Source organism: Mycteria americana, chromosome 5, assembly GCF_035582795.1.
Source record: "Mycteria americana isolate JAX WOST 10 ecotype Jacksonville Zoo and Gardens chromosome 5, USCA_MyAme_1.0, whole genome shotgun sequence".
Taxonomy (NCBI): Eukaryota; Metazoa; Chordata; class Aves; order Ciconiiformes; family Ciconiidae; genus Mycteria; species Mycteria americana.
The window spans coordinates 21,627,975-21,643,540 of record NC_134369.1 but is presented as its reverse complement, the minus strand read 5'-3'; the positions used below and the strand labels follow the sequence as shown (position 1 = coordinate 21,643,540).

At 42.8% G+C, this 15,566-nt stretch overlaps 1 protein-coding gene across 3 annotated transcripts in view; it reads right to left on the bottom strand.

The window, feature by feature from the left end:
• The window catches only part of LRP5 (LDL receptor related protein 5), a 170,418-nt gene that overhangs the window by 5,976 nt on the left and 148,876 nt on the right, over positions 1-15,566 (bottom strand). For 2 of the 3 annotated variants that reach the window (XM_075502419.1, XM_075502421.1), the window contains exons 19-22: positions 8,936-9,046; positions 5,746-5,991; positions 3,222-3,361; positions 278-375 (exon numbers count right to left, since the gene is read on the bottom strand). In XM_075502419.1, coding sequence (XP_075358534.1) covers positions 278-375; positions 3,222-3,361; positions 5,746-5,991; positions 8,936-9,046 — 595 coding nt within the window. The remainder of the gene's footprint in view (positions 1-277; positions 376-3,221; positions 3,362-5,745; positions 5,992-8,935; positions 9,047-15,566) is intronic. The other variant, XM_075502420.1, reaches the window with a different exon arrangement.

Genomic DNA, 15,566 nt, shown 5'->3' with positions numbered 1-15,566 from the left:
TAAGTGACTGTTACATAGCAATATAACCTATATATATTGCATTATTACTCCGCAACGCTGTATTGAAAAGCGCTAAACCCTGTTGTGTCAAAATAAGAACACAAAGCCAATGTTTAACATCAAAACTGGCATAACCTCTGTTTGAATGGTCATTTATTAAAAGAGGGAAAGGTTTTTTTAAACAAGGTAAAGTCTGAACAAGAACATTTTGTTTAAGATCCAAAACTAAAGGACAGATCAATAGAAGATTTATCAAACCTTTTTATCTGAGCTGTACCTGTAAGATCTCGTGGTTGAAGTAATGTTTGAGGAATAAAACATCTCTGCATTATACAGGGAGCGATCAGTAGCCGGGGAAGGAGGTGGGTTCAAGATCTAGGAAGAATAGGAAAAAGCAGTGTGAAAGTTTGGGTTAATTCTACGACTTTACTTATTTTGCAAATATTATTTATGCCTTCACCCTGTCACTCATCCTTATTTTACTTTCCTGTCCTTGCTGCTTGGGTGGGTGAATGCATTTTTAAAGATTACGGAATTTCATTATGAGACTTTACTCTCAGCTTAGGTACACTGCAGGTCTTCAAAGTTCTCACAGCACAGGGAATTTTCTTCCTTGCCACATCCATTATTATGTAAAGCTGGAAATTAGACCCAGTTTTGCTGAATCTCAGTGCACTTCCTTGGACTGATATAATCCTCAGCAGATGCTAATGGAAATAAAGTCTGTTCCACTCCCAGCCCCTAAACATACCCCCAGTCAAAAGTAGGGTCAGGAGGCCAAGTTCCTTTACTATAACTAATACAACTCCATCCTTCCCTGAATACTTCCTTTTTACTGCTGTTCTGTAAACATATCATTTTGCTACAGTTCACAATGCAAAGAGCCTAAAAGCTAAAAAATAGTTATAGTCTGCCCTAGCCTGTGTGTGCAGATACATGGTTGCTGGTAACCCTCACACTAGGAAAACAGTTTATTATGCTTCAGAATCCTTTAGGATTCTTCCCCTAGCAGGAAACAGAACCCCTGACATGGCCAGCAGGACATTGGCCTAAAACCAAGGAGAGCACTTCATCCCTTCTAATGTGGAAAATTACAGCATTGCTGTTGATGGTGGGGCCTTGCTACTGATGTGACCATCTTGTACGCAGCCTGTCCTAGGCATTCTGCCAAGGCATGGCCTGCCACCGTGACCATGATAGCAACCTTCCTCTGCCTCTGTTCTTCTCTCATAATAATACTGTGAAATCTCTGGAGTGGAGATCATTGTTTTGGTCCTCACTGTGCAGCATCTAGCAAAATTATTCCTGGCCATCGAGTTGAGCTCATTGTTACTAATACTGACAAGCCCTCCATCCAGATTCATGTGAGGGAGACAAGCTTGAAACCACCCATTGCCAGCAGTGGGGAACGATGAGTAATTGCCCCAAGACATCCTCCAGAAATCCTCTTCCTTGGAGGAGCACTGCATGCTACTTCTGGATTCTCTCCTACTAGCACCCTGAGCTGCATCAACACTACTTCACATTCAGATTAAATACAACAAACAGATTGTCAGCCAGGATGCCTGTGGCCAGGTTCTCAGGTATATAAACTGGCATAACTCCATTGACATCAATTCTTTCCTAGTCTCTATTCACTGGGCCATCTCTCAGTACCACTAAGATGTGTTAAACAAAACAAAACAAAACAAAACAGGCAAGACAACTAGATGCTCAGATCTCTCCTTTTTATTATTAACCTAAAGTTGGGTAATTAGCTACCAGGTAGAACTGACCAAAATATTTGAATTAAGCAGTAACTTTAATGTAACAAAGCCCTTGCAACAGCTTCCTTCTAAGAATCCAGCATGCCTTCCCTGAAGGAAAGGCTGATATCATCTCTGCAGGCCCTGGCTGACATAGCCCAGACTGGAAAGTGTGGAAGAAGAATTCCCAGTAACAGTTATATTAGCTTAGGCCAGAAAGCCAACACAGATCCCACAGAATGGCACAGGCAGATCAGCTCTTGGGCTTCAAGATTTATTTAAGTAAGGGTCTTTTTACGTAAATTCAGCTAAGTTTTTTCTGTTCATCCTTTTTAGTGTGGCACTGACACATCACTCAGGTACTAGCATGAAATTGTTCAGCATGTTACAGAGACATTGGCGAAGCATGAGACAAGCTAAATTAGGAGGGCTGCTGAGTTCCAAACATCTGCTAGCTGTGACTAGCTTCTTGATGGCTTAATCGAGAAGGTAATGCGAGAAATAAGTAACCAATTTTACCTTATCAATAGCTAAGCTCACAAGCCTCTCTTTTCCATCTTTGTCCTTCTTAAAGGGGAAAGAGAGCACATTTGCCACTTGTCAAAACACTATCAATCAAAATGCATAACAGTTTACATGTAAACACAAATGCACATATATCCCCACAGTATGTGGGCTCCTGATTAAATACTACTGAAAAATTGACTCTGCAAGCTTGTGTGAACAGAAGAGTGAATGTATGTATTGCTCAGAAGCACTAAGAAAAAACCCCGTCATATGGCAAAATGCTGGCAAACTAACCTTTGTATGTCTCTCCTACATATTCTTAGAGAATAATTTCCATTCATACTATACATCTTTGAATTCATGAAACTCTGATATGGGGACTAAAATTCTGTCACTTCCAACAGTTAAAAGCCAGAAATGGAGCTAAATTACAGCTGAAAAAACCCAAGCAAAGTAAGCTCTGCTGGTACTAGTGTTTTCTCCCAGTGCATGCACTTGGTTTTCTGAATCAACAATCGACACTTTATCTAAACAGCAAACCAAGCTTATTTCTTATGCATTTGCATTCCAGTCCTGTTGCGTCATTTGTCTTTTTATTCTGCGTGTACCTGCAGCATTAGGCAGTGCAAAATGTCATTGGGCCACTGACATCAGAGTTTACAAAGAACAAAGGAGGTGGCATCTCCAAGGGAGTCAAGACAGAAGAACAAAAGTGCCCAGAAACAACCCAGCTGAGTATCGCTCTAATAACAAAACATTTTAGACACCATATAGCATTGTGTAATCCTGATGGACTACAACAAAGCCCTTTTGTGAAGTTCAGTGGGTGTTGGACTGAGCCTGTATATCATAAACAGTAACACCCAAGAACAACCGTTATTTACATTCTAGTTAGTAGCACAAATTTTCATCTTCCTTTTCTTCAGAAGTGGGAGATCTCTAACTCACAGGTATATTTTCAAGACATACCTGTGGGTAGAAAGTGGCTTTAGTGCTGGATGAGCTACTTGAAGAGGCTCCAGTAACATGGTTTCTGTCATATAAGGGGGCACCACTGCTTCCTCCCATGAGACTCATGGAGCTAATCATGGACTTTCCACAAGAGATGCCTGCAGTGAGACAGAGAGGAAAACAAGGTTAGGTAAACCACAATTTTATCTACCAATGCAAAACAGAAAACAAATCCACAGCTTGGCAAACCCATGCAACACTACTGGTTATCACTTTGGGAACAGTGTTTTATGTAAAAACTTCAGGATTACAAGGAACAACATATTTTGTAAAGAAAACATCTTACCCCCAGACTCACCCCAGACCACTGCAGCACTGAACTCCTCACAGCCTGCTCTCACACTCTGCTGAGAAAGGAATCTCCAGAACAGTTGATCCAAACTTTTCACCCAAATTGTTAACTAAGAAATTTTCCAATTAAACATACTCAGGAATTGGCAAAAAAGCATTATACATTGCCCAACAAAAATAAGCTAGAGACCTCCAAAGTTTTCATTTCCATCCAAAGAAATTCAATTGCAAGTACATGAACAACAGCAAAAAATAATTATTTTTATTGAAAAAAAATCACTTTTTAAACTGAAAATCAGCAGAGGCAAAAAGAAGGAAACCTGGGTGACAGGAAAAGGGAAGACAACATTCTCCAATCTGTTTTACTCCCATATACACTTAATCAGACAATGCATTTTTGCTTCTTCCTGTCAGACTATTCAGTGCTAATGGAAGAGTTTAGTTTGGGAAATTTTCAGAAATTTTTCAGATGCAGGAAATATTTATTACAAGCAGAGTGACTCTATTTGTGATCATAATTCATGACTATCTTTTTTGGAAATGCCATGGCATTAGGAACCTACGTCTTTTTAGAATTAACATCAAGGGTAGTATTTTCAGCTGTTGTAACTTGTCACAGCAATATGGATTAGAAAAAAATAACAAATATGAATGAGAATCAGAATGACAGCTTAGTTTAGCATCTGCAGAGGTACAGATGAAAACCACTGATACTTGCTTTAATCAAAAAAGCTTTAGTGTGAAGTCCGATTTAAAACACGACTGCAAAGATTTCACCTGCAATGATTTCATTCTCAAATTTTATTTCCTACCACAAAAACCTCTTGATAACCATAAAACCATAATTTAAGCAGGAACAGCTGACCAGTCAGTAAAGTGCGAGAAAGGCTAAACCTAAGTTGTATCTGGCTATCTTCAAAGCCATGGCTAGAAGAAAACAACAATTAGCACATCTCAAAAACTTGTTTAATTTGAAGAAGTGCCACATCTTTTTATTTGTCTTTAAGTTTATCATCTATCTGATTTTTCAGCACTCCAAAGTATGGATTTGTTGTATTCTGACCCTGTCTGGCAGGTGTACAGGCAAACATTTACTTTCCAGCTTCCTGAACAATATGAAGAGATATTCTTTCTTCTCAGGGCTTTGTAGTTAAGAATTTGCTATTTCCTCTATGAAAAATATATTTTACATTTGTAAAATAATTTGAGGTACATCATTTAAGTGTTTACTTTTATGTCTATATGAGGTTTCTGGGTTCTTATCTATTAGCTGAATATCCTGAACTTTTATGTATACTTCAAGTCCTTCGATCTCAGCATCGTAGCTGCATGCACTTCTCCGAATGGATACTTTGAGTCCTTTGCGAGGTAGAGAAGCTTTGCTGTTTTAGAGATGAAGGACTGAGACACAGAGAGAATAAATACTTTGTCCAAAAGCAAACAGGAAATCTGTCTCAGAGGTGGGCTAAACCAAAGGGGATGTTTTCATTACACTTCAGGCAATGAGCAGCCAGACTGTAAAACCACACCCAGACTGCTTGTGTTCTTCCACATTTGCTGTTGTAACTTTGGGGAGGGAGGTTTATCCCCCGCTTTTTTGTATTATAGTAAACTAAGCTGCTTCACTTCTTTCCACAGTGGAATAACTTATCCATCCTGAGCAGACAGGACAAAACTGTCTAAAGACCTTTGATGGACAGGACAGAAACAAGGACATCTGAGTACAAGACACAAAGAACAACTCAACACAGCTCTCAGAACACTGAATAGCACATGCATTCTTAGTTTCCAATACTGCACGTGGTTCACTACTGTTCATAGTGTTTTGCAGGCCTTAGGTAAGAATTACTATGCAAAACCCAGGCTTTATTACATACAACAGAATTAACTATTTAAAGAGGATGTTTTCACTGGCAAAATACTGTAGATTTTCTATCAAAAAGATAGATACCTGTGCAGATGCAGCCTAGCATGAAAATTGCATTTGAAAATCTGGCAAGATGCCTAATGAAATGCGTCTAATAGTTTTTTGTATATCTAATCCAAATGATAGATTTATACCAAAACCACTGAGCAGATCAACAATATCTAATTTCTGCTCTTTGAAAACACCGCATCTAACACTCTTAATAACCTGTAAAACTCCAAATCCAGATAATGTAATGGTACTGATTAGATGCAAGGTCCTTACCATCCTTACCAGTAAAAGTGCCATGTTGAGAACTTCCTGGAGCAATAAAATTAAGAGGGACATGAGGGGTGCCACTGACATACTCATGTGGAAAAGGGCTATTGGGCCCGGCGTAGCGCTGACACACCACTCTCTGGCAAACAAAGTACATTCCTCCCATGACAAAAAGTGACAGTATTATACCAATGACAGGACCAATGGCACTACTGTGTGGCTGTGACTCATCTGAGGCTGGCTTTGTTTTTTCTGGAAAGAGAGAAATAAAAAAAAAAGAGGTCATTAAACATGAGGCAATATATATGTTGCTGTCCTGGAGCTCGTGCAACAAATCAGTCAGCTCACAGTCATTCACACAGTGTCTTTGAAAGTATCTGCATCAAACTCAGGCATCTATAACTCCATATATTCTGATTAAATGCACAAGACTTCATGCCTCCTCTTTCCCTCCATGTACATAAAGCAGTATTAGCAAGGTACTCTCCTTTCTGTCTAGCAATTAATCTCGTAACAGTATTACTTATCATCTTCATATAACAACAGCCTAGAAAGTTTCCCTCTCTTCCCCCCCCAAAGTCTATGGGTTAAAGATATAGGACACTTATAAACATGAAGTCCTTAATCAGAGAGGAATCTGCTCTCTCAAAGGCCATTTGGGCTACCAATAACATTAAAAAATTAAAAGATTTTAGCAGTAGGGAAACTACCATATGTATTAAGCAGTGCATGTCTTCCTAGCTAATATAGGCCTTAAAATAGAATACTTTTCCTTCCTAAAATATGGCTTGCTTTCTAAAAAATACCTTACAAATTGGAAGGAAGACATAATCCAGAATTTCTCAAACACTTTCTACTTCTTATTTCTTTTTCTCCTATATAACCCAATGTTAAATATTAAAAAGTGCTGCAGTATTTGAGATGAGCTATGTTTCATATCTCCCCCTGATTACGGGTAACCCATTAAAATTCTTGCCAAATAAACCTGACACCTTTATGTTTTTCACATATGTGACATACTTCAGTGAAAACAATTTTTTCCACGTGATTCACACAACATTTATCATTTTATTTTTTTACACACACAAATATATATATTCATAAAGTGAAAAAATCAAAGTAAACTTGGCCAAAGCCTATTGTTTTTACATGTTCAGATCAAACTATAGACCCCTTCCCCTATTAATGAAGTTGTAAGAAGTGAAATGGTTCACGTAAGATTCAAGCCTTCTCTTCATAACATTTTTCTCGAGTGGTTCTGGTTTCATTCCCTTCAGTGGAATGGAATGAAAAACAACTGAAATTTGAGAAGGAAGATAAAGGAAATACAAAGATCTACCAATAAACTCTTAACAGCTCAGCAGCAAGAATTCATTTCTGTCTTAAAGTCTTTATCTACTTTTCACACTTATTACTGCATGATAGCTTTTATGTCAGCTAAGGCCCTAACTTTCAAATAGTCAGATTAGTTCAGATATGATACGAGAAAAAAACAAAGCCAAAATTGAAACATGTTCCCAAATTAGCTAATTTGAAACACACAATTATCATTTTGGTTAAATCTAGCTTCTTTTGAATGCAAGATCCTTATCTAGAAAGTAAGAATCATTTTTATTCCCTACTTGAGTTCTTTCCCTCAGTCAAGCAAGAAACCACAGAATGCTCTGTTCCACAAAGAGACTCCAGAGGAGACAGTCTTATGTCTACAAAAAGACACATTTAAATCAGTTAAGACCTAATTGCAGGACTGGACCCAAACTGCAAACAGGAAACAGCTGCATTAACTTGGCAGCACAAAAGTTTGCCAAGTGCACAAAGAAAATAAACTAAAAAAAAAAGAAGTGGCTTTACATTATCCAGGGATTTGGGGGAACTGGGTGAGAGCTGAGAGATAAATGGAAGATGTGGGAGAAGCATGAGAAGCATGTTCAGTCTGAAATTTCCAACAGGAAAGCTAAATGGTTTTTGTTGCCATTCTTTTAGCCTTTTCTTCTATTCACCACTTGGGCTCCTTTCACCACTTTTGCTCATGAAATAAATACATTTTTCCTTGCTGTACCCACTGTGAGGATGGAAGGAAGAAACAAGGTTACCCTGACCAGACCTGGTGACCCCTCCTCTCATCCCAGCAGTGGCACAGCTGGTGCTTCAAAACCTGACAAGACCCTAAGATATTAAAAACCTCACAATTAGCCAAGGTCCTATAGGCAACATTATTAAGCAACGTGCCGCATTTCTCTACGCAAACCCAACACAAGGTATTTGTTCAGAATGAATTACTGACAGATCAGCACGTCTATTTGCTTTTGTTCTAAAATGCTATGTTCCAACTATTTTGCAAAACCACTCGTGAGCTAGTAAATGCTCCCTTCATCTGCCCCATTCCCTGAAAACTTCATGCACTAGTCACCCTGATGGTGCAAAAAGAGGGAAATTGCAAGCAGAGAACAAGTAAATTTTACTGTTTACTTCAGACTGCAAAATAACAGACCCCACTAAGGACTAATACAGCAACTGCCATCAGTGTGCCTGTAACTTGCATATATCTACTGCAATGAGAATTCAAAGTAACATTTTGCCCAGAAAAACCAAGGTCTCTCCTTACGTTCTTTTTCTATTTGCACTTTAAGAGACCAGCTTGCGGTCTCTTGTGGACACTTACTGCGTGCTAGTTCTTCCACATGATTAGCCTCCAGTGTGACCCTGTAATTGCAGTGGGTAGGGCTGAACATTTTTAAAAGCCACCCAAGGTTAGCAGCAGCTCTGCAAGTTCAAAGGTACTGAGCATAGTAGAATCAGGTTCCCTTGGGTATAGATCTGATTCTACTATGCTCATTACTTTCGAACTTGCAGGTATTCTAAACAAGGTAGCGTTGTATCCCATACAGCATTTTAGAACTAGCTTGAAGTAACATTGGGATTTCCGTTCATCTTCACTACTGCTGTTCCTGCATTACCTAGAATAATAGCATTACAGACTTGCTACACCATCCTGCAAGCTCACACTCTTTTGCTGCACAGACCAATGGAAGAGCATGACTATATTTAGCAGCCAAATACAACTGTGAGAGTATTTGGCCAAGGTTCACTGGGCTTCCCTGAATGAATATTACTATGCAAAGACTGGGGCTCTGCATAGGGACGTAGGACATTACACCTGAACACAGCACTTGAATCTCAAGGAAAGACATCTCACCACACATAAGCTCATCAGAACCGTCAATGCAATCTGGAAAGGAGTCACACTGTTGCTTCAGGAGGATGCACTGGCCGCTTGCACATCGGAACTGATTGGGTAGACAAATTGCTGCACAGAAAGAAAGAAAAGATTAAGTACTACTTGCATGGGACCATTTGAGCATCTTAGGAAAACCAAAAGTGAGACATGAAGCTGTGGTGCGTTTTATATTATGACCAGGTAGGCACCAGAAACACCTGCTTTGCTGCTGTGGGTAAAATAAAAGTCTGCATGTCTCTGATTCTTCCTTCTTGTTTTTATACATCCTACTCAGTGGGGCTAAATTAAAATTCTGATCCCAGTAACTCCCTGCCCTTTGTCAAATCAGTCCTATTGGGACAAAACTGGGATCAAATCAGCAAGAATCTCTAATCTTTAATCAATAACTAACAGTGTGTAGCTGATCACCTGACATGTTAATGAAATGTAGTAACTCAGCATATTACAAAACCTTACATATAAAACCATACTATCGTACATAGCCCTATATAATACAACCTTGCTAAATAACTGCTACATTTCTTATCTATATTCTGAAGCCTCTGTTTGAGCAAAAAGGACTTGTTAATTAACTTTGGAATCTCCATCAAGTCAAACCATATTAAATGATCAGTAAAGAGACTGTCTTATGAGGGCTAGTAACCAGCAATACTGGAAGGTTCACCGTATAGGTTATTCAATGAGAAAAGAAGAAAGGTTCCTTTCTTCTGGAGGAGAACATCCACATTCATGTTTTGGATCACAGCACTGGTAATGTTGTGAAGTGGACCTCCTGAATGGCCATACTTACTTTGCTGTGGTCAAGTTTGCAGAGCAGTTCTCGTGTAAGAGAACTAAATTATCTATGGAGAAAAAAACTTAGGTGGAAGCTCCAAATGCATCAGCTCCTTATTTGGACTGTTATGCCCCTAGTAAGTTGGATGCAGCTCCACAAGGTCCTACAGTGCATACAAAACACATGCATGTTGACAGAAGGCTCTAAAAGCATCTAGAGCTCCCGCCACACCACTTAGGTTCTTGCACTGTGAGAAGGGCCAAGTTCTGTGTGCACCTTCCTATTTGCCAATGACTGCCAGCCCTCTACTTATTCTTGCAAGTGTCTGCTGCTCCTTCGTCTTCCATTAAGATTTCTGTCTTAATATCCTTTCCGTTCTTATGTGCCATATCTTCTGTTGCTGTTCTGCCTTGTTGGACTCCTTGTTTCTTCCTGATTCAGTAATGGACAACTTGGAGCACTGAACCTGTGTTGTACATGTGTGACAGGTACGCTCCACCCCTCCTCCCCCCCAAGACCGTGGCTTTTAACATGGCAATCACCGGCTTTTTGCACCTCATTTTTGTGCCTTTTATGCTCTGCCGTGCACACACCTCGGTAGGGGGAGCAGGAGAAGCGGAACCCCTTGGTCACCAGACAGGGTCCACAGCCAATGAGGTGCCTTGGCTCAGAGAAGCTTCTAGATCATGACCAATTATGACCACAGCTCAGATCTGACCCAGGGTATAAATGGGGTGCTGGCGGAGACCCCCTTTGAGTGGTCTTCTCAGAGCAGTGGGCCTGTGTTTGGGACCTCTCCCTTGGGGTTGCAATGGCTGCACCGGTAGATCCCGCCCACCTCAGGCCTCTCATTAAGGGGTTACTAGATGCTTTAAAAATACGTCTCCAGTCCCTCAGAGAGAGAATTCAGACAGGCATAGAACACAATCAACAGAACCCCCTCAATCTGTCTGTGCACGTGCTGATGTGGGCCGAAACACTGCATAGTATAGTCACCCACGGGCATGAAATAGGGTGGACGGATCTAGGTGGTGGTGCAGATGGGAGCAGAAGGGTCTGGCAAGACAGCCATGAGCCTTGTCCCCGCATCCCTCCACCCCCACCACAGGGGAGCCTGAACCCCTCCGAAGCAAGTCAGCTTGAGCTGGCGGACCGGAGCAGAACGACTTGTGGTGGAAGGCGTTAGCGTTGGGGGTACCTCAAGTGCTGTTACATGGGCAGGCCACTGAGCATATACGGAAGCTAGTGGAATTACTGAAGGGAAAGACCAGGAACATAAAGGAGATGCCAGCGAACACCACCACCCCCCCCTCCTCGCCAAGACAGGAGGCGGAACCCTAACCCTTTCACATCTTTGCAAGGGCAATTAAGTGAACTAAAATCTAAAAGTCGTGGTTTGGGCCACCCAACCCGCTTAGTAAGTTCCTGTCAATGGTCTGCTGCTAAGGAACCCTATGTACATATTCCTGTTGGTCCGAAGTGGGTAAGTTTAGAGTTTTGATCGACACAGGAGCCCAAATTACTGTCCTAAACAATCAGCAAGCTGACAAGCTTGGAATCAAACCATCAAGAAAAGCCATCAATATAACAGGGGTAAAGGGTGCAGCATAGAGGTGTCCTTTAGCCCAAACTCAGTTTTGGCTGTCTGGGGAGAAGCGGATGACGGCTGTGGAGGTTGCTTTGAGCCCTTATAAGGGAAACATATTGGGGTTTGATGTTTTAGTGGGTAAGTGGTGGCACCTGCCCAATGGCAGCCTGTGGAGTTTCGGAAGCCGTGGGGTGGGAGCTGCTCACATTAGGACCTTGCAGTCCGCTCATGCTCTGCTGAGCGGAGTAACCAAAGTAAGCTGCATTTCCCAATATCCCTTGACAAGTGCAGCTTGGATGGCTGCCTTAGATGTCAAAGACATGTTCTTCATGATTCCCCTAAGGGAGGAGGACAAATCCCAATTTGCCTTTACCTGGGAGGGGACCCAGTACACCTTCAACCAGCTTCTGCAAGGATACAAACACTCTGCCACTATCGCTTATAACGCCTTGGCTGCACTCCTTGACACTATGAAAGTGCCATTGGGCGTTCACATATACCAACACATAGATGACATCCTGGTGAGTGGAGACAATAAGGGACAGGTTGGACAGGTAGCCGAGACTATCTGGAACTTATTGACAGAAAACGGGTTAGATACTCCACCTTCCAAATGCCAAGGTCCTGGGCAGGAAATCGAATTCTTAGGGGCTTGAGGGATAGCAGGAGCTATCATGGTACCCAATGACGTCCTATTGGCCATTGAGAGGGGGCAGACCCCAAATAGCAAAACGGAATTGCAACATCTATTGGGCACATTGGGGTACTGGAGGAAAAACACACCAGGATTTTCGGTAATTGCCCACCCTCTATATGACTTGCTTCAGAAAGAACAGGAAATGGGATTGGACCCCACAATATACCGAGGCCCTTAACGTCCTAAAGGACGAACTTAAAACCTACCAGAAACTAGGCCCACTACACCCACGAGACCCACTGAGGGTGGAATGGGGGTTTGCGGAGCATGCCTTCTATGGTGGCGTATTCCAAAAGGGACCGCAAGGGCTGGCCAGACCTCTAATATTTTCTTCCACTTCATTCAAGGAAACCAAACAGCAATACGTGGAGTGGGAGAAGGGGCTTCTCTCACTCACCAGGACAGTTAAGGAGGTGGAGAAATTGCGTACATCACAGGACATTATTGTGCAAGACCCTTTCCTTCTATTAACTTCAATCCTTAAGGGGTTGCCCCTTCCTGAGGGAGTGGCGCAGAAGGCCACAATATGAAAATGGTATGCCTATTTGGAGAGAGCCAGTCAAGTGTCACCATTAAAAGAAGGCCCTGCCAAAGTTTCCAAGTTTCAACAACCCGTAAACCCTGACCCAGCCCTGCTGAGCTTACCTTATAAGCCCTCTCCAATTAAAGAGGCGCCCAAGTTAAGCCAAGATTCAGACACACAAGCGGTGTGGTTCACCGACGCATCAACCCATCGAGTGGGGCCAAAGTGGCAATGGAAATTGCCACCAGAACAACAATGACAGAGGAGGGGGAAGGTAGTGCTCAGGTAGGGGAATTGCGTGCTCTCTTATTAGCTGTGGAAGGGGGATGCCTCCACAATTTACACCAATTCTTTTGCAACTTACAAGGGTGCCACCGAGTGGATATGCCAATGGGAATCCAACCGGTGGGAAGTGGGTCACTAGAGTCTGGAGGGCTGAAGATTGGCAGAGGCTACTGGAAATAAGCAGGTCGCATCCCTTGAGAGTGGACTAGGTGAAAGGGCATGTGAAAGGCAGAACTCCAGCTGCTATGTGGAACCAACAGGCTGACCAGCTAGTTCAAATCAGAGTGGTTGATGGCATACGGGAAGAGTGGGAATGGCTAGCTGAGTGGCTACACACCAAACGAGGCCACTCTGGGAAGGTGGATCTGTATTATGAGTGCCGGTCTTGGGGGTGGCCAGTGTCTATGGCAACATGTGAAGCAGTCTTCATGGCCTGCCCACAATGCTGAATAAGGCTTAAAGCCGACCACCCAAACCAAGCTCTGGCCCAGCACATCAGACAGGGCAAAGCCCTTTGGAGCACTTGGCAGGTTGACTATGTCAGGCCATTAAAACCGTCCCATGGAAAGTCATCCTGGTGGGAGTGGAAGTGGTTTCAGGGCTGTTGGTGGCTACAGCTGTCAGCACTGCCACTGGGGACCAAACGGTGCAAGTGTTGTGCAAATGGTTCATTATTTCACCCACCCCTGAGAGCATTCAAAGTGGTAATGGCTCACACTTTACAGCTGCAGTGGTTCAAGACTGGGCTAGAGGGGAAGTTATAAAGGGAGTGTTCCATATGCTGTGTTATCCCCAGGCCAATGGGATCGTCGAGCAGACCAATGGTCTGATTAAAAAGCATGCTGATGTCTTGCGATCCAGTTGGGACACACAGCTAACACAAGCAGTCCTTATCATCAATAACCATTGGGGGAGTTATGGAAGCCCCAAAATCTGGACATTCTGCCCTGAGAAGCCACCAACAGGCAATGACCCTCTACCAGATAACAGAAAGGACCAGTTTCCACTAAGAACACATGTAGGCCAGCCTATCATGGTGAAACTACCTTCCATTGGCATCGTGCCCGTGACCTTAGCAAAACCTAGAGGCCTGTATGCTTGGGAGGCCCTAGGTGAAAATGGAAAAACCCACCGTATCAGTGTCCAGTGGATAGTCCTGGACTTCTAACCCAAAAGCCCGGTCCCAGGGGACTAAGGCCCATTTTTTCTGTAGTCTCTTACAGGACAATGGAGGGATGGACCATTCTGTTGCTCCTACTGGTGGCAACAGCAACTAATGTGGATGACTCAGAGCTGGATGGCAATGTAGTGGCAAAGATGATGGTGGAATTTGCATGGATGACGAACCTAACATTGGTAACAGTCTGTTTACCCACCCCCAGGTCAGTGGAGGACCCGTTACCCATTTTCGTACAGGACATCAACGTATCACTAGCCCTTGAATTAACATGGGGTCAATATAACAATTATAGCTGGAAGTTCCGGGAAAGCATAGGGGACATAGGCTACACCCGTATCATTTATAGCTGGTCACCGGGCACAATAAATGCTAGTTTGGTATGGGATGCCGAATACAAATTACATTCTCCAACTGACCTATAAAGCCACGGGGTGGAGCGTCAATGGCACCACACCCTGTCCTGAAGTTCCATGAGGAACCACTGAACACGGCTCTCCATGGGACATAGATGATCACTCACCAGTGTATACCAAGCCACTGAACGCTTCTTGGTGTATCAAACATCCTGACAGAGACAGTAACAAATGCCCTGTTTCATGTAATAACAACTCATTCAACTGCCCGCTCAATTGCACATGGGCCAGCTACACCTACGCACCTACTTGGTACGGGGGAAAAGATAAGGCACACCCAACAGAGGAATCTCCACTCTGGGACTGCCAAATGGAAATTGGGTTTAAGGATATAGATAAGATGCCCCTGTTGTGGCTATATCCACTGGCACAAGAAACCTTGGTACAAGGCTGCTTATGCAGCAATACCAGCTATTCACGTCCCTCTGTCCTAAATTGCCATAAAAGAGACTATTGTCGCCCTCTCACCACTACTCCAGGGTTGTGCCGAACATCTGTTGTCTCTGCACCACCTAATTTAGTGTGGGCACACTCTGATGGCTGCCTATATTCCCGGCTATACCCAACTATCCCAAAACTGGCCTGCACGTTAGCCATGCTTTCCCTCTGCCCTATCTACTGGCAAGGGCCCATACCACAGAAATGGAGGGATTAAGTGCCAAAGGAACATACGGAAGGGGTGGAAAAATACTCCAATGAGGATTGGGTGGCGGTTAGAGTCAATCTTTGGAACGGGGATTGCTCCAGACACAGAGACAGATGCTCTATTCTAGAGCTGAGCCTGCAGCTAGAGGCGCTAATAAACTCTACGCATGACAGCATAGGCTTCTTAAATAATCAATTACAAGAAAACAGCCAGATGACTATTCAAAACCAAGCCGTGTTAGACTTAATCCTATTGAAGGAGAAAGGCATATGCGGGACGCTGAATCTATCAGTAGACAACTGTTGCTTCCACATCCCAAATGTTTCAGTGCCACTACAAGAACAGATGAATAAGATGAAGAAGATAGCTAAAGAGACAAGAGAAATCGCTACTGAACTAGAGACTAATTGGTTGGGGAAAGTTTTTAACGCTTTTGTGTTTTCCTTGTTGGGGTGGCTAACTAGCCTCCTTCAATCTTTGAT